Source organism: Magallana gigas, chromosome 5 (genome assembly GCF_963853765.1).
Source record: "Magallana gigas chromosome 5, xbMagGiga1.1, whole genome shotgun sequence".
Lineage (NCBI taxonomy): Eukaryota > Metazoa > Mollusca > Bivalvia > Ostreida > Ostreidae > Magallana > Magallana gigas.
In genome coordinates this window covers 42,119,227-42,143,078 of record NC_088857.1, presented here as the reverse complement: position 1 = coordinate 42,143,078, position 23,852 = coordinate 42,119,227, and the positions used below count along the sequence as shown (strand labels likewise).

The 23,852-nt window shown below is 31.3% G+C and overlaps 2 protein-coding genes and 1 long non-coding RNA gene across 4 annotated transcripts; all 3 read left to right on the top strand.

The window, feature by feature from the left end:
• Positions 1-229: 229 nt before the first annotated feature.
• On the top strand, positions 230-22,581 carry LOC105335714 (lectin BRA-3). 2 transcript variants are annotated; one of them, XM_066085554.1, is made up of 6 exons: positions 230-368; positions 20,372-20,528; positions 20,674-20,753; positions 20,991-21,075; positions 22,031-22,243; positions 22,447-22,581. In XM_066085554.1, the coding sequence occupies exons 1-6, from the start codon at positions 258-260 to the stop codon at positions 22,458-22,460; spliced, it is 660 nt and encodes a 219-aa protein (XP_065941626.1). In that variant the 5' UTR covers positions 230-257; the 3' UTR covers positions 22,461-22,581. The 2 variants fall into 2 exon arrangements, with proteins under 2 accessions (XP_065941626.1, XP_065941625.1); XM_066085553.1 differs by lacking the exon at positions 230-368 and adding an exon at positions 19,971-20,289.
• Positions 472-2,156, top strand: LOC136275723 (uncharacterized). Its single transcript, XR_010714225.1, has 5 exons — positions 472-620; positions 759-838; positions 1,088-1,172; positions 1,749-1,954; positions 2,066-2,156. It is a non-coding gene; the product is annotated as an uncharacterized lncRNA (long non-coding RNA).
• On the top strand, positions 13,301-16,027 carry LOC105343725 (lectin BRA-3). Its single transcript, XM_034448005.2, has 6 exons — positions 13,301-13,500; positions 13,588-13,738; positions 13,885-13,964; positions 14,495-14,579; positions 15,339-15,551; positions 15,908-16,027. The coding sequence occupies exons 1-6, from the start codon at positions 13,336-13,338 to the stop codon at positions 15,919-15,921; spliced, it is 708 nt and encodes a 235-aa protein (XP_034303896.2). The 5' UTR covers positions 13,301-13,335; the 3' UTR covers positions 15,922-16,027.
• Positions 22,582-23,852: the final 1,271 nt, after the last annotated feature.

Genomic DNA, 23,852 nt, shown 5'->3' with positions numbered 1-23,852 from the left:
TAACGACAACCCTTTTATAAACTTCTGCTATTCTGGAATACACAATATACTATCGAAATGCTATTATAATGCAACTCTATCTCTTAATACGTATAAATGAGTTTTAAATTCGTAACCCACAAACAATCTGTTACTACTCACATGCTCTACATAATGTATAAACACAAACTCATCTTTACATATAGACATATTCTATCCGATAGCATCTAACCATACGTTTTTTGGAGTTTTGTAATTTTTGTGCAATATTCTATTCAATGGAATCTGAGGCAGCACGACCCAACGTAGACGATGTTTTGATGAAAAATATAACGAACCTACATTTCCAACTGTTTTCTTCCATTCAAAGGAAAGCGAAAATGATAAAGGTTAACAGATTGTGACAGAATTCTACTTAGTATCTTTTAATTAGTTAAAACATGAAATTATTTTTTTTCATGACATTTTACCCCTTGTTTCGACAGACTCTTTGAGACTCAGTGCAGTGGATCAGGCTGTACGTTCAATGGTTGCGAGTCTAGTGGATCCGAAACCTGTGATGGACAGATGTTCACAAAGTTGAACAAGATCCAATCAATCAAGTATCAACAACATTTGGAAAAGGAAGCCAAAAGCGATTAGTTAATGTTGTTTTTGTGTACCGCTGTAATACATTGTCACTGTGTTGTGTGTTAAACCAATCTAATTTTATTTGATGACAAATAATTCATATAATTATTAAGATATAATAATAATATATTCTTTTTATAATCAAACAGCTTGTAAAGAAGGATGGAAACGATACAATGGGCACTGTTACCATTTATTCAGTGCAAAAATGAACTGGTTTCAAGCACAGGTAAGCTTTCTATTGCTGTGTCATCTTTCAGTTTTCATTTGTGGCATAGTTTTATTGCATGTTTAATGTTTTACAAGTGCACTTAAAAATGAAAATGTAAACTTGTAAGTTTTTAAATTACTGTCAATTTAAATAAAGAAGAGGTTTGTTATTAAATTTGAAGAGATGTATGAAATACAATATTGTGTACTCGCATCCGTAATCGAAGTTTTAACATAGATTGAACTATAAATACGCATTTCTTACTAGATATTCTGCAGAAACCAAGGGACAACTTTGCTTCAAATTAATAATGCAAACGAAAATAAATGGCTTTCGAAGACTTTTCCAAACGGTAAATATATTTTTTTTCAAACAAGTTCGAAGGTTTCGCCTTTTAAAAGTAATAATACTGTTTATCCATAATTGAAAATGCTCAAAATAAACGATTCCTGCATATAGCATCATTCCACGCATATTCCTATGAAATAATATCCTCCACCTGCTCGAAACTGAACCACATGAGCCCTTCATCTTTATTAAGTAAAACATCACAAAACAAATAGATATATTGCACTCTGCCACTTTTTTGGTTTGAAATAATCATGAAAATGACAATAGATGATTATGTAACAATAAGTTTATTAAATTAATCATTTAAACAATAAAATGCTTTCTTTGGTGATTCATGCGGGATATGAAGGGGTCAATATTAGCGGGTTATGTAATTTTTTCCTGCAATAATCGCTCAGTGTTTATTCACTTCCCTACGAAATATTCAAAACATTTTTACTATTAAATAGACATGCGTAAGCATATCGTTATATTTGTAATAAAACAGAAATATTATTTCATTAATTAAAGGATACAATACAATATTTTGCAGATTCAAGTTTTAAAATTATTCATATAAATGCATATTATCAAACAGTGTATTACTAGATTGATTTTACTGACATTGGCACGGAGGGAAAATGGGTAACATTGTCTACCGGAAAAAGTGAGTACACGAGTTGGATCAGTGGACAGCCGGATAACTACAAAGGAAAAGAGAACTGTGCAGTCGGCATGTACCAAAAACACTTTGGAACGATGAAAAATGTGACTTGAAATATCAAGTCATGTGTGAGGCATCAGGTAATTTTAAAGTTTCGTTTCTCTTTCTCAAATTTAATAGAATATTTACTTATATTAATTTAAATTATCTGTTTTAATAATCATATTAAATTGTAATTTCTATACTTTTAGGTTCAGGATTTTGACCATAGAAAGATTCAAGATGGAAATTGAGTTGAAATAAAATGTTAAAAATCAAAAATATTTTTTGATTTTCTTCTTCATGTTTTTGTTTGTGTACAAATGTAAATGATACAATGATTGAACATTTTCTATAGTCAGTCCCAGGTTATTGTTTTAGTCACATTAAGGCAATTTTTATTTTTAAAAAATACACATACTGTACATGTGAAAGAAATAAAATTGATGTCGATGAAAGGGATGAAAAATTCAAGATTTTCAAGATTTCCTTATTAATACATTATTAATTTTTACTCAGAATTTTTTTTAGGAACGAAACGGGTTTCTTACGGAGCTTTATAATCAGAAAATCAGAATTCTTTGACGATATTCATTAAAATATCAATGAATAGTCATGTCAAGATTTCAAAAAGTGTTGTCATGTATCAGATGTTTACTACGGTATGGCTAGACATTTTAGCTACATATAGAGCGTGGACTGCACGAATTACAAGGACTACCAAATAGTAAACTCAAATTTGATTCCGTCGCTTGCATGGTTAGATGAAATATGAATCGGCCGAGTTGTGTTGTGAAAAAACCACCTAAAAATGCAGAGTAAGCTGTTCTTTCTATGCAAAAGATCTATTGCGAATAACAATTGAATTGACCTATAGGGGAGATGGATTTCCAAAAAAAAAAATCACTTTTGAAAATCAAAGTTTTATTGCTATTTTCTATCCTACATTTTTCTAAATTTTTCTAATTTGCGTTTTGAACCTGTTATATTGCTCTTGCAAAGTTGGCAAAAACAGCCTTTTCTCAATAAAATGGTATATTTTTGCATGGTTTATGACCTAGATATCACTCAGGAACGGCCTGCCCTTAAAATTTCTATCATATTGGTTTATATTTACACCGAAGAGTGTAAGTTCTGGATAGCTCAATAGGTTAAACCGCTAGCTATATCACAGATGATTTACTTGTGCCCTTGCTCGATTCCATCTATAATTTTTCCTCTTCTTTTTTAAATTAACGGTATCTATAAACACATTTTCTTTTTTATGCAGAATTGTGCATTTTGTATATTTCACTCTTTGAATTAAAGATATCGATGGTAAAAGTATATTATTTCACTACAAGTAGAAGCAATCAGCCGGGACTATACCTTAATGTAGGCATGCTTTGTTCGAGGACAAGAATCATTCACTCTTTGTTACTCAAAACAGAAGCTACGTAAAAAATCATGCCGAGCAAAAACTGTTGCCTTTGCATTTCCAGAACATCTATGAGAAATGGTAGAATGGTGAGAAATGTACTGCAAAGTAGATGCACTTCGTTCTTTGCTCCCTTGTCATCCCGGCAACAGGTAAATCTGCAAAGTATGCAGCTGTTATTACGGAAAAGAGTTCAGTTGAATGTACGGTGGACGATGATAGTGTTCGAACGCCTAGTAATAATTCTTCTACATCTACAAACATCATTTTTCCTTTTATTTCTGTTTAAAAAACTTAGACGACGTGCATTATTTGTCACAAAAAGTTTGCAACCTTTGAAATGGCGACACGCAAGACTTTCTATAGTTGCTCATATGTCCCTGGTTGTAAATAAACGCATACATGTATAAAGAACATGTTACGTATCATAGAAAGTAATATCAAAATAAAATTTAAATATAATCAAGATAAAAATGCGACTATAACTCGTACTGCTCGAACAACGACTGTGAAACATTTTTTATTCCAATCATTATACATTGTGAGAATTAGAACATAAGAATTTACTGTGTGTGGCCTAAAATCAAGCGGTGGAATGGAAATCGATATTCTTTTCGTAAAGACAGAAACCAGTAACGGTCATATAGGTCAATTCAATTGTTATTCGCAATAGATCCTAACACTAATACAAAATCACAAAAACTTTATATACACAATTCGTGTTCTTTCCATACATTTGACAATATTGAAATCAAATAGAAAAAGGTCTTTTCAAAATTAAACAGAAAACATTCAATGTAAACTACAAAGTAGCTTTCTTAGTCCATTAATAATTAGAACGACATTGAAATCATGCAAAGAATACAAACAGCGTCGTTGTTAGGTAATATTCACAATAACAATAAAGTGATATATATATATATATATATATATATATATATATATATATATATATATATATATATATATATATATATATATATATATATATATATGTGTGTGTGTGTGTGTGTACTAGTGAACGCAAGTGGTTGTTAGAAAAACCCTACAATATGTATGATAGCAGAAGACAATGAAATATTAAATGCAAGTCTTTCGTATCATGGTGAAATACCGTATCAATCTGAATTCTTGATACACTTTTTTAAATTTTTAATTCATAATTTCAAATGGAAATTATCTTTCATTTACTAATTAATAGTGTAATCATATTTTCATTTTCTGTAATGATGCTATGACAAATTGTGCTGATAATTGTGTTTATAATGTTTAGAATTTAGTTTGTTCTAGTTGTGCTAATACTAGTGAATGGTTTCTTAAAAGTACTTGCTACGTGATTTGTTGTCTGTTTGAAATGACGTTTTGGACAGAGTTTATATATAGAAAAGCTTTGGGAACTAGTATGTTCATGAAAACGCCGTCTTTTTGTACAGAACAAAGAACTCCAGTATTTTAACTCTCTTTAAAAAAAATTGCCAGCAATCTGACTTTGCTAGCATTGAGGGGGATTTGTGGCCATCTTGTACATTTGAGGATAAGAATGTAAACATTTCTTGAACTATTAATGATTTCCGTAACGGTATAAGCTATCGACATACAATATTTCATTTCGGTGAACCTTACATATAGTTGTAGAGATATTTAAAAATAATAACTACAGATTACCTGAATAAAACACCTTCCTCTGGCCTGCCAGACCATACTCTTCTCGTTACAATGGACGTCACGTCCTTGTACACGATTATTCCTCACGATGAAGGTATCGAGGCCTGCAGTGAGGTATGGGACAGTAAAACGATTCAGCAGCCGTCAACCAAATCTCTACTTGAACTCCTTAAACATGTTCTCAAGCTAAACAATTTCATGTTTAATGAGGAACATCACATACAAATAAGTGGTACAGCTATGGGCACCAAAATGGCTCCCTCTTAAGCCAAAATATTTATGGGAAGATTGGAACGCACCATGCTTCTTAGAGCTCCTTACAAACCTTTGAGATGGTTGTGGTTCATAGTCGATATTGAGATGAAATGGGTCGAAAACCGAGACTGCCTAAATGACTTTATTAACTTTGCTAACTCCTTCCACTATTCGATTAAATCACAGTGGACATATCTTTTTCAAAAAATGTATTTTTGGATACTACATCAACCCTGAAAGATGGTGAAATAAAATTCAGTCTCCTTAAGAAACCCACTGTTTCTCACTTTATCTCTAGCCATCGAGTTGCCACCCTCCTCATACTTTTAGAGGAATAACTAAAGGATTAACAACCCGAATTAGACGGATTCGTCTTTGAAGAACAGAGCTGACTATTAAAATCCCATCTGTGTAATCAAGGCTATAAAGCCCATACAGTGCAATCTGCAATTGATGAGATTGTTACAAAAGACAAGAAAATCCTTTTGCAATACAAAGAGAAAACGGACAAAAGCAGGGTTTCACTTGTCACTATCTATCATCCCGCCCTTTTAGAATCTCAAAGGCATCTATAGAATTAATTTATCTATTCTTTACACTTAACAAAAGAATGACCGATCTTTTCAAGGATCCGCTAGTGGCTGCGTTTAAACGCCCGAGGAATTAAAGGACATGGTAGTGAGGGCAAGATCATACAACCCGTTGCCAAATGGTGGTTTTAAAACATGTTCCGATGCCAGATTCCTTTTGTGCTAACACAGCACCAACGGTGACAGTTTTAAAAGCCCCATCACGGGTAGCACCTACAAGAAACATTGTATTTGGCAACACGTCTTGCCGCTCATACAACTGCATCTATCTCATCTATCTCATCAAGCAATACGTTAGTGAAACAGGCGACATCCGCAAAAGGATCCATAACCCCCGCTCCACCATAAAGACAAAAAATCAAGGAGCCCGTCGGGAAACATTTTAATACAACTGGCCACAAATGGGAAGACAAGACATGACAGTTTTGGCTATTGACCATAAACCTCATTGGACAGACACAAAGAAGAAAAGCAAGGAAAAGTTCTGGATGCACAGACTTATATCATTCAGACTTGATGGCATGGACAAACAAATGGACTTCACTAAAATGAACGTCTCATAGCCTTTCATCTCCTAGCACCAATAAAGTAATTTTATCAAATCTGTCAACTGCGTCTTTTTCAGTTATTAGTTTCCTTTACTACCTTTAAATTGTTAATAACTATTTTTATAATTTCTTTATTATTAATTTTTTAATCTAATTTTTCTCTTTTTAATCAAACTCTTAGCCATAATAAACTTCATTGAAAAATTCGGGTCTAAATCATAAGTGCAGTACAAGTTTACAACAGTGGTTCAAATTTTCATTTATTAACTCGGACGTCAATTTTAATGAGCTTATTTTCTCAATCAGATGAATTGGCAGTCGATTGATTATTTTAGAGCGATCGGCTGCATTGTCAACACCTTCTTTAAGTATGTGAACTAAAACTGTTTATAATGTAGTTGTTTTTTTATTTAGCTTCTTAAGTAGTTTTAGTAGTAGCGCTAGATTTTGTTTTCTTTGTTTTTATCCATGTCATTTATCTCTATTTTCATATATATATATATATATATATATATATATATATATATATATATATATATATATATATATATATATATATATATATATAATCCAAAATAAGTGAAAGGTGATATCACACAGTATAAATAATCAAAAAAGAAAATGAACAGTTCCAAAGTTTCTATTCACTATATATATATATATATATAATAAGCACAAACATCGCTCACTGCTAGGAGAATGGGTTCCAGAGGTCGTGAGTTCAAGCCCCGGCCGGGGCGGAGGTGGAGCTCCAACAAGGTGAATTTCTTTGTGCTTTATATATATGTTTATATATATATATATATATATATATATATATATATATATATATATATATATATATATATATATATATATATATATATATACATATATATATATATATATATTCGTGAAGAACTAATGAGGCAGGATGCAGGTAACGTAGGAATATGAATACTTTTTTTTACATTTCTAGGGGAAAGTGATTTTTTCAAATATCATTTTACGTTAGTTTTGTTTTCTTCTACGCAATAAATATGTCACAACCTGACTTAAGCGTAAAATTAAAAACGAACACAAAAATAAAGTTGAAGTGCTGTATTTCTATGAATGGCCTAATCAAACAGAAGTAGTGAATATTTCCTCTCTTTCTTACAATAAGCACTCGTACTGTTCACACTTGTTTTTTAACTCGGAACTGACCTGGGTTAAACGACTGCATTGTTTCTTTGATGACGGAAAGTCCAGTACATCTAAATCACGCCCTATAATCACCACGGCGGAATTCAAACTGACTTTTTCACGTCAAGAGGAAAAACACATCACAAAATAGCTTACCGCTGATCGAAACGAAATTTCGTTTTATTAAAAGGATTTTAACGACTGCAACATGTATCTTGCTCCATAGACGAGTGGATAAAATGTCTGTCTTGTGATCCGTAAATCATTATTTTAGATGTTCATTTTTTATCCCCAAGCTGCAAATTTGACATATGTTCAGTTTATTTATCATTATATCTTTCATTATCAAATAATGTACTGTTAATTTGAGTGACCTTTTCCAGGTGTGTTATTCCACCCTAACATTCAATTCAGACAATTCAGGAATTATAACACCCTCACACCGGTGATTCTTTTGATGGAGGAATGACACTAATCTTAGGCAAAACAAACAACACTTATACTCTTTAGCTTTGTCCCCGGCCCTTGAGGAATTTGAAGTAAATGTTTTCAATTAACAAAGAATTGAAAATTAGAAAAAGAAAATGTAATGCTGGAAATTTTCTACGTCGAAAAATGACCCCGATCATTATTCTACGGGGGTCATTATTCTACTGTACACCGGACGTCAGACACAAAATGGTAAACCCAACCTTGGCTGATTTCTCCGCTTACATAGATGGTCGTGAAAAACGTTGTGAAAAAACCTTCCATATCCGAGAAATAACTGTGTTTTCCTGCAAATTAAACTGATACAAAATCAAAGTTTTGATCTAGAAAACTATTTTTTATAATCTTTCAAGGGGCATTGTTTAATTATTATTTAAAAAGATAAAGGGGGTCGATAAGATTTATGTTTAATTTATACATTTAACAATATTGAAATGCAATAGAAAAAGGTGTTCCCAAAATTAAAAAGAAAGCATTTGATATTAGCCAAATTCAACTGGTTAAATTCTTTCTTTTTTTTATTCATGTCAAAGACATTAAATGTCATAAGGTAATATTTTCAATTACAGTAATGTGACATACTTATGCATATAATACATAATTGTTGAATAATTCTCGCTATACCTTTGTATGATAGCAAATGTTGGCGTCATAAATACAAGTTTTTTAAATTATAATAAAAAAGATATCAATTGAATGTATATTGTTTTTATTTTTCGGAAGAAATTTAACATTTATTTAATTAATGCGATGAAAATTTATTTTCTTTAATGAAGGTATACTAGTAATTAATTGTTCTTGATTAATAATGATTAGAATTTAGTTTGTGCTAATTCAGTATTGCTGCTACTAGTGAATGATTTCTCAAAGAAGACTGCTTGCCGCATGATTTGTTCTTCATGTGATATGACATTTGGAGCGGAGTTTATAGAAAAGTGTCGGGTATGTACAGAAAATATCAATCCTTTAACAAAACAAACTACGTCTATATTTTACCACTTCTTAGATCCTATACTCGCAGTCTGACTCTGCTAGTATTGAGATACGCGTAAATTGACCTTTACGTTAACGTTGTATATGATATACTTATACCTATCTAATATTTAGTCTTACTTGTCAATTGAATCGAATGTTTACATGTAGTACATGCACTATACGTTCTCTTCAATGTAAGATTATCCTGACAGTCAAGGCAATTTCCCAAATTGTTAAGTTCCTTATTATAGCTTGAGATTGATTTTTCAGTCCCATCCACACTTTCCAAAAGTTGTTTCCTTTGAGGGGTCAACCAATAAGTCACAAGGGGAAAATTCAACTTTCCCCTTCTTTAAACTACAAAATATTTGGGCGTCCTGTGATGAAATCACTTTTATTTTGTTTTGTTCCTTTAATGTGTGGATTGTCACAACCTGTGGCTTTCAATATACACAAAGAAATCGGATTTTTAGTCAATGTTACAAACCTTTTAACTACACTACAAAGGGTACTTTAAGAAATCTAAGTGTTTTTCCCCAAAGAAGGCGATCAGGAGACATAACTTCTGTAAAGTGTGAATTGGTCTAATAGATCGGTCTGATGGATTACATCATTTCGGATAACCTTAAATCGACTAAAACTTCGTAGATTGTTAATTTAAAATTTAAAAAAAGCACTGATGAAACATTATTACAATGCAAATCTACCTCGAAATTGTATCTACAAACACCTGTTACGTTTAACGTGATCCATATTTAGTTGAAAAGACTTTTGTTCTGGGTATAAAGAGGTAAAATATGATTCTCAGGTTTTTTTTATTTGACATGTGTAATTAAATAACAAAGTGGTAGCTCTGCGTCAGTATATACTCGTTAGTCAATATTTAAAATGATCAAATTTTAGGTAAAGGTAGCTGTATGGTATCACAACGTCACGTTATACATCCTGTCAGCTGGGGTTTTTTTTTGGAAGAAATTAAGTATTATAACGAGAGTAAAATATGTAATTCAATTTCATTCATTTATTTGTGCAGGCCTTGAATCAATTTGGTTATATTTTGATTATTTGTAAAGCACATTCTATACAAGTTTTGTTTTCAATGTTTTTTCATAAACACACACACCCTCTGTCAATTCTATATATACACATACATGTACATGTTTTTGTGGCTTTTCTATTGACCAGCAAGCATACCTTTTATTTTTATGTTTCAATGTATTACATATAATTCTGACATTTTTGTATGATATATGGTCTATTCAAACATTACAATATTTTCTTAGGTTATTCATGTCAAATGCGGGATATGATCATATGAATGTAGCGACATTGCAGAAAAAATACACGCGGTAGCTGGTTTTGTAAATTTTCTCTGTAGTGATAGCTACCTTCATAACTATGTAAAATTAACAAAATTAGTGTTAATATAAATCAGTATATTAGTTAAAAGAAACAGCCAAATCATCTTCAATGGAAACTTGAAACTGACTTTATAATGATTATTTCTTGGGCTCCAGTATTAGTCCAGGGGTCACGATTTTAACAATGTAGAATCTACACTATCTAAGTATGCTTGCATAGTGATCTCACCAATTACAGCATACTAGTTTTTGAAAAGATTTTAAATTTTTTTACATATATTTGTTTTAGGATAAGATCGAATTTTTGCTTTGCAGATCAATTGTATACATATTAGAGGTATGCATAGTTATAACGTGGATTTCGACTTTTAGCTTAAATAAGCTTTTCTGATCTTTTTTTATCCGGCGTCCGTCTGTCTGTTCGTCTGTCTGTAATCTTTTTCCATTTTTTACCTCAATGAAAACTCGTGACCTTTTTTTATCACTCTTTGTTCGGCGTCCGTCTGTCTGTAAACATTTAACGTTTTGGACTTCTTCTCCATAACTACAAATTTTAAACTTGGCACAACGCAACATTTTTTGAAGGGATTGTTTGTTTTATTAAGATAGAAAGGACCACGCCCACATGTAAGTGAAGATATTTAAGAATTACTAAAAATTCACAATCTATCTCTCAAAATCCGATCATCCGAAAAGCGGAAACTTGGTAGTTAGCAACTCCAATTGGGGTAGATTCAAGTTTGTGCAAATCATGATCCCTGGGGATAGGTTGGGGCTACATTGGGGGATCCTATATTTACTTAAGAATATAAATTGGAGAGAAATCTTTAAAAAATCTTCTCGGAAACAAATTGACCGGAAAAGCTGTAACTGGTGTAGAGGCATACAAGCTCGGACAGTGTAAAAATCATGATCTCCGAAGGCATGCTGGGGCCACAATGAGAGGGGGGGGGGGTCAAATTGTTGCATAAATAGTTAATAATTATAAAGCTAAACGTTTTAGGATGATTATTAATATAATCATTTTTTTATTTAAACAAATCTCCAATCTAACATTAAAATAACACAAAATTGGTCTTCTCATTTACACGTATTACCTAAATATTTTTATCTAAAACAATTGATTGATCAGACTAATATACAAGGCGATATAAGACACAGCAAGAATCATGACACTGACTATAACATATTGATAAAAATGCGAAGAAAAGAAAGCTGTTGATTTTATTTGTAGCCCACACACTGATACATAAAGAAAAATAAAAAGGTTTTTTTTTTTAATTAATAAAGAATAATCGACTAATTAAGTTTCAGTCAACGATCGTTTTCACCTGGCAATAATCGAGTACTCAAATACTCGTTGTAGGGCTGTCACGGTTGTAAAATATCGGGTCGATAGTTATTTTGGTACGATTTTGGGTTGATCGCTTCGGGTCTACTTTAAGATAAGAAATAATTATCTAAACTTCATAAGTTTTCCCCTCTATTTCTTAATTTCTTAAAATCGAATATTAACATAATGACGATTTTCTTTACCAGATATACAAATTACATTTGATAATTCTTAAACATTAAAAATATATAAAATAATTTCACCAAAGATAATTTATTTAACATATTAAAAGTCATATTTACTACAAAGGGTTATTGAATAATATTGTAAAAATTTTGATTATGAAGTTCGTTTTTGATAGTTTATAAAGTGTATCTGCGGCCAATTTTTCAGTTGCTGCATGTATTTCGATTTTAGATTTATTTTAATGCTTCTTTCAATAAATAATTTTCATAAATAGTTACAGGATATTTGATAATTTATTTAATTAATTATCAAAATAAGTATGGTTTAAAAGAAGTTGTTAAATTTTATAGCATGTTCGTGTATTTTTGAGTTGCAGGTAATGCATACCGTGTGTTCTTTTTTCTGTAACCACGCAAATCTTCCCCATATTTTTCTGCATGGATTTGACGTCTGGCTTTCCGTATTAATCTCACTACTAATAAATCCAGAAAATTTTGACCCTAAACTTTTCTATTAACAAATATTAAGAACATGTTCGATGTCCGCATCGTGAGCCACCATTTTGTTTAGTAAACTGGTGCTTCTCCTTCATACACAAGTAAGTTAAATGCTACTTTTATTTAGAATGGGGGATCAATCATCGCTTTACATATGACCGGGTTTATACAACTCAATGTTTAATACATACAAGAGGTGTTTTAGTATTTCCACAATAATTAGCCTTTCAGTTTCGACGCCATTTTTCATAGTATAAGAATTTTATCTCACAAATGGTAACCGAACCGAGCAAATTGTTCTGCGGTTTTCGGTTATTTTTGTGACCCGTGACACCCATAAGTCTCGTTGACATCCCTAGTTTACTTATATGCATGCATCTTTTCATATTGCTGATTCTGAATAACTGTTGTATAGACTGTGGCCCCTTGAAAATTCTTGCACCCCACAAGATTTTAAAGTTTGATACATATTTTTATATATCAGCAATTGTTTAAGATCTCGAGAACTGCAATGCTTAATATATGACATGGCTATAAAATCATTATGGTCAATGTTTAATATAAGAATATCTGGAGACAAAAAATCTCTTTATACAGAATCTACTCTACTACATTGTCCAGATATTCTGTATCATATGACTCATTAAAGCTAATGGTCTTTTTTTAAATAAATATTGCTGCTCAGATGAGCAATGTTGCTTATGGGCCTCTTGTTCATTATAATGCAAATAATACCAGTTGTATTATAAAGTTTCGTTTGCAAAAGATTGTATATAGGATACCCGTTTTGTAGCGGATAGGTAATGTTAATGAATTAAGGGTCGACAAATGGATTATGGATACTGTTTACACAAAGAAAACCTAGTTTGTTTTCACATTGACATTTTTTTCTTTTGTAAATTCTTCACCCACAAACAACCTGTTACTACTTACATGATCTACACAATGTATAAATACATACCCCCCTTTATCTGTTGACATTCTACCCGATAGCATCTAACCATGCGTTTTTTGGAGTTCTGTATTTTTAGTGCATTACTTGCACTGGTCTTGTATTCAATTGCATCTGATGCAGCACACAGTAAAGACGATGTTTTGATGAAAAGTATCTCGGATCTACATTTTAAACTGTTTTCTTCCATGAAAAAGAAAACAAAAACGATGAAGGTTTGAAAATGTGATAAAATTTTACTGTCTTTTTTGTTAAACTTGAAACGTTATTTATTTCATACCATGTTATCCCTATTTCGACAGGCTGCTGTCTTCGAGACCCAGTGCTGTGCATCAGGCTGTACGTTCAATAGTTACAAATCTGGTGTACCCAGAGTCTGCAATGGACAACTGTTAACACAACTGAATGAGATCCAATCAAGTATTAACAACATTTGGAAAAGGAAACCTATTGGTTTGTGCATGAACATCTGTTTTTTGTTGTGTTTTTTTACTTTTTTTTATATCCGTTGTGTACATTGCATCTAATATTTCATTCCTATAATGTGAAAAATTATGTTACAAATTCATTATTAAATGCATTTGTTTGAATTCAAACAGCTTGTAAACACGGATGGAAACGGTATGGCGACCACTGCTACCATTTATTCAGCGCAAAAATGAATTGGTTTGAAGCACAGGTAAACACTTAGCTTAGTATGTATTAAAAAAAATTTCCCGAAAAATGTTTTAATAAGCGCACGATGGGCTCCAAGGGACACGTGCATTTGAATATGTTTGAAAGGTAATGTATGTTTTAAAATACATATAATCTGGAAGATGTAAATCCTACAACTTTACCATATAAGAAAATATATAAGTCGTATCATATTATTTTTATTCGGTGAGAGTCAAAATAAGATTTAAGCATCTCAACTTACTGGAGCATTATAAATTATATCTATGAAGAAAATATTGATATTGATATATAATATCTAAGATATATTAGTTAATGTGTAATTAAACTATAACACAAAAAGAAGTGGAAAGCAGTCTACAAAAAATGTTTAACTGATAAAAGTTGTCTCAAAAATTTTGTAAACATTGCAATACCGTTTTGTGAAGCCCAGTTAAAGAATTTTTTTGTCAGCAGCCTCCTTTAATAGAATAACATGTTTTTTGTTTCAAACTTTGTATCTTTATATTGAGAAATGATCCATTTTGTTGAAAGATTTTTTGCAGAAAACAAGGAGCAACATTGATACAAATAAATAATGCAAGTGAAAATAGATGGCTGACTAAGAATTTTCCAAATGGTGAGTGAAGTCCGTAAGCAACTTTAATTTATTCCAAACGTATGGATATGGATGGATGGTGAACAATATTTATATAAAGTAACGATAAATCAATTTTAAGATTGATATACATCTGTAGTATAATATTTTATTATATGTTAAACTTTGCCCCCTTTCTTAAATGTTTTTGGGGAGATCACATCAGTGAAATCGGGATTTTTATGGCTTAGTTAAAAGATTAAAACACTTTTGAAGCAAACAAACGTATAGAAACCATATGAGACATACTTAAACTAAACTTACAGTGATAATTCCGCTATTCCTCTATATATACCGTTTCATATATATATATATATATATATATATATATATATATATATATATATATATATATATATATATATATATATATATATATATATATATGCTGCATATTACTGCGGAAATAACGAATTATAGAAAAGGGTATTTCAGAATACACTATCTGGACTGGGCAACATTATTCAAATTAATGCTTATAAACAAATATACTGAGAAATACCTTATATATAATCTTTTAGACAACGTTAAGTACTTTATTATATTGAGAGAGAGAGAGAGAGAGAGAGAGAGAGAGAGAACGAGCAATTCGAGTTCTATACTCTATATTTTCTATCGCCTTTTCATTTGTAAATGTTCACGCATTTATTTGATTATGTAAATTACCTTAGTAAGTTAATTACATGTATGTGCAACTTTCAACTTTCAAAACAATTGAAACACATGTATAATTTCAAACAGTTCCATACTGGATTGATTTCACTGACAATGGTACGGAGGGGAAATGGGTGACATTGTCTACCGGAAGAAGTGAGTACACAAGTTGGGATCGTGGACAACCCGATAATTGGCGTGGGAATCAAAACTGTGCATACAACAATTTCAGAAAACGCGCTGGACGTTGGGACGATGGGGGATGTAAAGCTAAATTTCAAGCCATGTGTGAAGCATCAGGTATATTCAATTCTAAATGTTTTTTTCAAAACTGTTTTGCTCATAATAAGAAGTCGTCCCTTTTAAGGGCTTTAAGATATATATACACAGTAAGGGAGTTTTCCTTGCCAACATTTGCTTCAGCTTAGAATCTTGGGTTTTATATTTGAAAAAATAAATGTCTACACCAGGAAGTTAACATATATAAGCAAGTACTTTGCAGCATAATTAGCGTGTTACAGTATTGATTTGTATTCTTGTTTGGAGTATACAAAAGTTAGTTACATGAAATATGTATAAGATTTAGTGAGGAAGAATGCTTATTAGAAAATCTTAACATTAAAAATTACTTTAAGATTACTTTCTTATCTTTTCAGGTTCTAAATTCTGACCATGGAAGATGGAAAATGTGCACGGATTTTAAGTAAATGGAATCAAATTAATTGATTAATTTAATACTATGAAAAACAAAATAAAATGCCGTGTGGAAAAGTCAATATGTTTTTTTTATCTGAATAACTATTTACTTGAGATTTTGATGCTGATCAGTTAAAAAGAACATGAAAGAAATACATACCACCGTTTATTAAGCCTATTTTTAATATTAGTTATGTAAATCTGCATTCCTTGCGTTGAATCAAAATTAAAAAATATAGTGTGACATATCTATCTGTATTATGTAATTTCTCCCTCATTTCGTAAGACATCGGATTTTATTTTACCTCAGTATGAGTATAATAATTCTATATAACGCGTGGTCTGTTCGAGAAAGTCACCTGACAGGGCGAAACAAGTATTCCTTTTAAAGGAATGATCGGCATGAAATCTCATTGGTCAGCTCTGTTTATATAATACTAGAATACGCAACATGCAGTGAACTATATACAGCACCGTTTTATTGATTTCCGAAATGGCAAGGCATGAATGAGCTTTACTTTTAGTAGGCGAATTATACTTCCGACTAATATTCCTACGCATATGTTACAAAAACGTGATTTGAATCATTATGTATGTAACTCTATAAATGTTTTATTTTCAGGGTAAATGGATAAGATTACCGTTTTAGTCATCTACGTCTAATTAAAGAATAGGATTAGAATAAGGATTAGATAGAATAGAAAAGAATTCAATAAGTTTGTCATTGCATAGTCAATAAAATACACTGTAGTGCAAGGCACAATGCGTGCGCAAATAGTTAAATTTGCCGGATGCTTCATATGAACACAACTGTGATCGGCCGAAGCCGAGCACAAAACCTTTTTGTCTACCGGGGAATAAATATTATATTCAACATCTTCGGAAATCTCAGGATTTTTTATTCCAACGGATAAAAAGGCAGATATGAGCATACGATGTCCAGAAATATTACTTAAAGGGACTTGGACACAATTTTAGATGAAAATTTTGTTTTCAATTTCTTTATGCATAATGATTTACTTGCACATTTTGAATAATTGACCATAATTTGAATGTTAGAAGTCAAGTTATAAGAGAGATACAGGGGTAAGAATTTATTGTTATGTAAACAAAGCTCGAGTCTTATGTTTGTTTACAAATAATATAAAGTATGAAATTACCACTTCTTTAAGAAAATGATACATAGAAAAGAAGGTAAACTGATTCGATGTGATCATAAATGATATTATTAATAGAAAAAAGCAACATTTGAATGAAACTTACACCAATAAAACACATATGTAAACAATAAGAAGACTCGCGCTTTGTTTACAAAACAAAGAATATTTAATTCTTTATTTTTCTTTTAACTCATTTTTTGACTTTCAAATTTTGACAAAGCATTAAAAATACCCATATCAACCATTCTAAATATTGAAAATGGAAATATAAAATTTTGAATTTTAAAGCTCAAATCGTGTCCCTTTAATCTAAAATTTTTAATCTCTTTAAAAAAAATCTAACTGTGATTCGAATTTATGAAATAAAAGAGATAACACTGAGAAAGAAAATCAAACATTCCTCACGTTATTGCTTTTGAAAAGTCAAAAAATTATTCTATAATAATATGCTGTAGTATAATAGTTCGGAAAACATGTAGATTTATTCCACAGGCAAAATCAAATTTTCCATCAGGCGATGCCCTCGTAAAATATACATTATCTAGGGGGAATAAATCTTAATTTTCCCATCACCATTCTAATGTTAACATAGCGACTGACAAAGCAGAATCAAAGGCAGTTTAATAGGCAGTTTTATTCGTTTGTCTGCTTTACTTTAAATGAATATAGGCTAATGCATATTTTTAACAAGGCTTTAGTTTCACATATCACATTAATAAAATTTATTCTGAAATATTTCTTAAAATTATCTTGATATTTTACCATAATAACAAACATTTTATCTATATTTTTGCACTTGCTAATGTTTTCCCTTACATAACACCGTTTGCGCAGTCTGCTGTTATTCCTGCATAACCTCATCATTGGTCAAGAGGTCAAGGGAGCGCATGAATAATCTAGGTCACTATTTTTTATGTGCTCAAAATAACCGACTTTTGCTAAACCATACCTAATAACGTAATAAAAACCCTTCGGGCTTTATGGGATTTGATCACGTGACCATCCCGATATACATGTATATCCACAAATGATACCTTATTTATTATATCCTGGCGTCATGGGTTTCAGATAGTCTAACACTAAAAACTGCCTCTAATGACTGTATTTTTAGTTTAAAATTTTGAAACTCTATCACTTTTAACCTCAGATATAGCATTGAAAATCGCCGATAAAAATCAGTTAGTCGTCATTATATGCAATTTCTAGCTTTAAATAAACTGGATGCTGCATTTGACCAATGAAAATGTGTGCCATGGGTTTCCGATAGAATAATTCATCAATATTTTTTTCAATAATACTACACATAATGTAATATAACATTTTGAATATATTCAATATTATATTTAATTGTTTTCTAAGCCTTTTATTTCAATGTTAATTGTCCAAATATTTAATTTTCCCTAACATTTCATTTGATCACTTATGATTATTACAATCCTGTCATATGTGTGATGAAGGGCTTTGTTGCTTACTTTTAATGATCAGAGAAGTATCCAATTTTTTTTATGTTTGGATCTTCCTATAGGACAGGTAGGTTATTTCTAGCGCTCTCGAGCGCTAGCAACTACGTTAGTCTTTTTCACTGGAATACGCATGCTCGACTCCATAGTAGGGGGTTCTGGGAATACTGTACCACTGCAGATAAACTGTACCATTTGAATTTCGTTTTATCATTTTCACATGAAGTTTTGAAATGAAATGTCAAAAAGTAACGGAAGGTCTTATAATGCAAAGTTATTTTCAATAAAATGATAAATAGCTAGCTTTATCTTAAATTTCTTTAAGCTCGGAAAACAACTTCGGATATGTTTTCCGAGCTTGCCGGAAAGGCCCGAGAAGATACGATTGCTACAAAGCAGTACCAATGTTTCTTGAAAATTTTCACCTCGAAATTGAAATTACAGTCGTTAAGGCACAGTCAATGAGCTATGCCATGCCTGTAGATTCACAGTTCTAAATTGAGACCCCACTCCAGCACAATTCCAGTACACCACTGTGCCTTCCTATTTAATTAATCGATTCAGAAATATAAACCAATGTTTTAGAAATCTGCTTCTGTGTTTTATGTTGGCTACAGCGCTAGCTCACCAATCTTTTTAAAAGATAAGCTTGTTCCTAATAATGTTGAACACTCCTGGATTTCTAGCGTTGTGCGTAGAAACGTATGGTACGGCATGTTTGACGGGTTTATTTTTTTACTAAAGGTAGACGCTTTCTTTCATAAGATTTTGCTTTGTTGATTCCGTTTTTAATCAATTGTATGGGAATATTTCTTTGAGGTGATAAATCTTGTAATTCTGTGAAACGAAGTTCTAATATTTCTGTATAGGAGATTATTGTACATAAACGCCTTGCTAAATTATATGGAATATTATTCCAGGTGTGTCTAGGGTGGCATGAGTCAAATATAAGATACTGCCTAGTATCTGTTATTTTGTAGAAATATCCGTTATTAAACGGTCTAATAGATATATATATATATATATATATATATATATATATATATATATATATATATATATATATATATATATATATATATATATATATATATATATTCCTTATATTTGATTTCCTTATTTTGTAAGCAAACGTAGATTTACCTTAAATGTGCATTTTCACCACATTTTATATGATCGATATAAAGTTATAGGAAGCTTTCTCTAAAATATAACTGACATAAAATCAATAAATACATATCCTCCTTCAGTTACCTGTTAAAGGTTGTAAGATTGAGTTTGATTTCCCTATAATTTATTGATTTCAGTTTAAGCCATTGGCATAAATATTTTATTTCGGTGAACTTTATAATAATAAACTCAGATTTCGTAGATACCTATTTTGGAATACACGAAAGCTTTGGTCAAAAGATAATTATAATGTAATTCTATCTAAATATCTATATTGTATTGTAATCAACAAACACCTGTTACGTTTTTCGTGTTCCAAATAATATATATAAGCATTTCTGAATACATGTAAACATATATGATATTACCATTTATCATCTTGCCATGCAGTTTTTTAAAGTTAGCTCCTTTTGCGCATTCCTTGCACTTGTTGTCTGTTTTGCGGCATCTGATGCAGCACCACAAACTGAAGACGAAATGTTGATGAAAAACATCTCGGACCTACATTTCCGATTGTTTTCAACCATTCAAAAGAAAACAAAAATGATAAAGGTAAGAAAAAAGAAAAAGACATTAGACTAAACCATTAGACGGAGTTTTTTCATACATTAAATGTAATTTCTAATTTCGACAGACAGCTGTCTTTGAGACTCAGTGCAGTGGGACAGGCTGTACGTTCAATGGTTGCGAGTCTAGCGGATCCGAAACCTGTGATGGACAGATGTTCAAAAAGTTGAATAAAATAGAATCCAGTATCAGCAACATTTGGAAAAGGAAGCCAAAAGTGATCGGTTTGTGTTGAACTTTTGTGTTTTGTACTGCTGCTATGGATATTGCTGTGTTTTAAAACCAATCATTTATTCTTAAGGTACATTTTCCATTAAATGAATAAGGATACTTTCATAATTATGTTATATTTATTTCACACCTCAACAGTTTGTAAAGGAGGATGGAAACGTTTCGATGGACACTGCTACTATTTATTCAGCGCAAAAATGAACTGGTTTCAAGGACAGGTAAACTTGCCATCGACATCTTTGGGTTTTCTATAAAGGCATAGTTTTATAATGCACTGAAAAGGCATCAGTAAAATCATTAGAATTTTTATCTTTTTATGATTTATTAAAAGAATACTGAATATCATTTTTTTTGTTTTGTGCACTTAAAAATTAGAACGTCTACTTGTATACATAATCGGTGTTTTGACATACATTGAAATATGCATTTATTTTCTATGAATCATTTTTTTAAAGATTTTCTGCAGAAATCAAGGGTCAACTTTGCTTCAAATAAATAATGCAAATGAGAATAAATGGCTCACTAAGACGTTTCCAAACGGTAAATATATTTTTCAAAGACGTCAAAAGATAGTGCCTTTTATAGTCATTTTCCTCAAGGGACAGAATGATGTTTTTTGTATATCACAATATCCGCTTAAAAGATGTTTCATCACAGTTCGTGCCTTGTTTAGTTTTCTTTAGAAAATGCGATAGTGTACAAAAATTATTAAACATATATGATGTTATGGCATACAAAAGATGAGGACCTAACCACATCTTTCAAAAGCATGTATATGTACCTGTGTTACAGTAATTATTTACGCGGAGGTGAAATTTACACTAGGTAAACGGTGATCTTAAAACCGCCTAAAATACCCACGCGCATGGTTAAAAACCCTCAAAACTTTAATGTGGTTGATCAACTATCCTCGTGTTTTAAAATACCCACGCGTAATTTTTATCATAGAAAACGCGTGGTTAAACACCAGCGTAAATAATCAACCTTACAATATTTAAGTAAATACTGTAAAAGTGGTAATTTGCGCATGTGGGGAAAAAAAAAGTTAGGCGATAAGCTTAAAATCGCGGAAAATACCCCGCACGTATGGTAAAAAATCAATTTTTTAGTGTCTTTAAAAATCGTAAAAGTATCCGCGTATTTAACTCCCACGCGTATTGTTCAACTATAGAGAACGCCTACTTATCCACCAGCGTAAATAACCTTATTAAAGTAGTCCTCAACTTCTTTGAACAAATGCATACACCACATGACGAGCTGCTTCTATTAAGGACATGATGTTTATGCTTGTGTAAGACTTTTAGAAGGACAAACATTCTCTGGTATTCATTTACTTTAATTCAAAATACTCAAAAACAGCAAAATCATGAGAAATAATTATGTAATCGTTCTTTTAAAATAGAAATATTTATTGATTAATTAAAGGATGCAATACAAAACAATTTTCTGCAAAATCATTCTTTAAAATTGTTCAAATAAATCTATATACAAACAGTTGAATACTGGATTGATTTTACTGATATTGGCACGGAGGGGAAATGGGTGACATTTTCAACTGGTAAAAGTGAGTACACGAGTTGGAATAGTGGACAGCCAGATAATTCCGGAGGTAAACAGGACTGTGCCATCAATAATCACTCAAAACGACCTGGACGTTGGGACGATGAAACATGCAACGGAAATTTTCAAGTTATGTGTGAAGCATCAGGTAAGACCTGTTCTAACGTCTCTTCCTGGATATTTTACCGATTTGAAATGAAATATTCATTGTTTATCATTAAAGTAATTATTGATATCAATTAATACATGTAACATGATATGAAATATTCATTAATTATGATTAAAGTAATTTATTAATTATTTATATCTACTGAAAACATGATGTAAAAAGTTTTTATTCTTTACATTTAGATTTAGAGTTTTGACCACGGAAAGATGGAAATATCTGTTAAAATTTTGAGAAAAAGAAAAAAAGAGATATTTTGAATCTAAAAAATACGATGGCCTGGATGTAAATACGAACAACTATGCAGAATTCGTTATATTTCTTTAAAGAAAGAAAAATAATAAAATAAAAAGATTCATGATTGGCATTTTTGTCTTTTGGGACATTGATACAGAAACAAAAAAAAAACAAAAAAAATAACATTTATCATTACCTGCACATTCATTAATCATTGATGATATAGAGAGAATAATACGTTATAACGTTAAAACTAATAATAATCGATAATCCAATATCTGCCCGAGGGCCGGAGACCAGAGGGCTGATATGGGATGTGATACAGATTTTGACATGTATTGTTGTTTTTATTATATATTTGAATTAAGAAAGCTGGATGTCAATTTCACTTGGAAAAAACTTATAAAAGTTTTTTTTCTTTCTATCTCAAAACTGCGTATTTTCTACGTTCAAATGTACTGTGACGTGATCCATACTAAATTGTTCCAATTATGACGTCATAGTTCCGACTTAAGATATGCACAGAAAAGAACAATAAGATAGGAGGTAATCCGAATAAAAAATGCAAAGGTGTTCCGGAAAGATGTAATAAAAGGTGTGATAAAGGGTGAAATAAAGGGTGATGATACGAGGGTGTAATAGAGGCGCGTGCCACTGTTCATATCAGGGGTGCAAAAATTTTATACCAAGTATTAGGAAGTATATAATAAAGTTTTTTAATGCCAATTTTTTACCTTCTGTCTATAATTAAGTCTGTCTGCGTCATATCATGCACAAATGTTTGCAAGGATATGGAGGTCCAAATCGCTTTTAAAATTAGTAATTCGTATGTGCAATTATACAGTTTTCGTATTTTGGTCAAGTGGTCAGTAATTGTTTTGTGTTACCATGTCATGTTTCAGATATATTTTATGTATTTCACACAAGTTGAGAGAAAAAGGAAGAGGGCCAACTGTTAGGATAAATTACATCTCATTAAATAAGCGTACCATTACACGCTCTGAACGGCCTTTTCCAAATTCAAAGGTTGAATGCAATTTTCAAATTATATGGGTCCTAATTACTTTGGCACAACCATTAGTAATAAGAATTTTTATTCGAGTCTTGTTTAATTCACTTGGTTAATTTCTTCATATACATATCCACTTTCCCTCCCATTCCATTCATTTTTATTATTGAAAGGACAGAGTCACAAACCAAAACAAAATTCATATCGTTGTTTCTTCACTGTGAAGGCTTCCAAAGGCAATGTTTGTTGCTCAGTTCAGTTATTTTTATCTAAAGGATATAATATGTTCAGATCAAATCAATTTTTGTTTACAAATAAACATTTCAAGTAGTTTTCGTGTTAAAA

What these genes read in the sequence shown, in the direction of transcription:
- LOC105343725 (XM_034448005.2), top strand. Translation starts at nt 13,336, where the DNA reads ATGCGTTTTTTGGAGTTCTGTATTTTTAGTGCATTACTTGCACTGGTC. An exon ending in TGAATTGGTTTGAAGCACAG is followed by an intron (nt 13,965 to 14,494) that starts GTAAACACTTAG and finishes TTTTGTTGAAAG; the next exon opens with ATTTTTTGCAGAAAACAAGG. An exon ending in GACTAAGAATTTTCCAAATG is followed by an intron (nt 14,580 to 15,338) that starts GTGAGTGAAGTC and finishes AATTTCAAACAG; the next exon opens with TTCCATACTGGATTGATTTC.
- LOC105335714 (XM_066085553.1), top strand. Translation starts at nt 20,122, where the DNA reads ATGCAGTTTTTTAAAGTTAGCTCCTTTTGCGCATTCCTTGCACTTGTT. An exon ending in AAGGAAGCCAAAAGTGATCG is followed by an intron (nt 20,529 to 20,673) that starts GTTTGTGTTGAA and finishes ACACCTCAACAG; the next exon opens with TTTGTAAAGGAGGATGGAAA. An exon ending in CACTAAGACGTTTCCAAACG is followed by an intron (nt 21,076 to 22,030) that starts GTAAATATATTT and finishes ATATACAAACAG; the next exon opens with TTGAATACTGGATTGATTTT.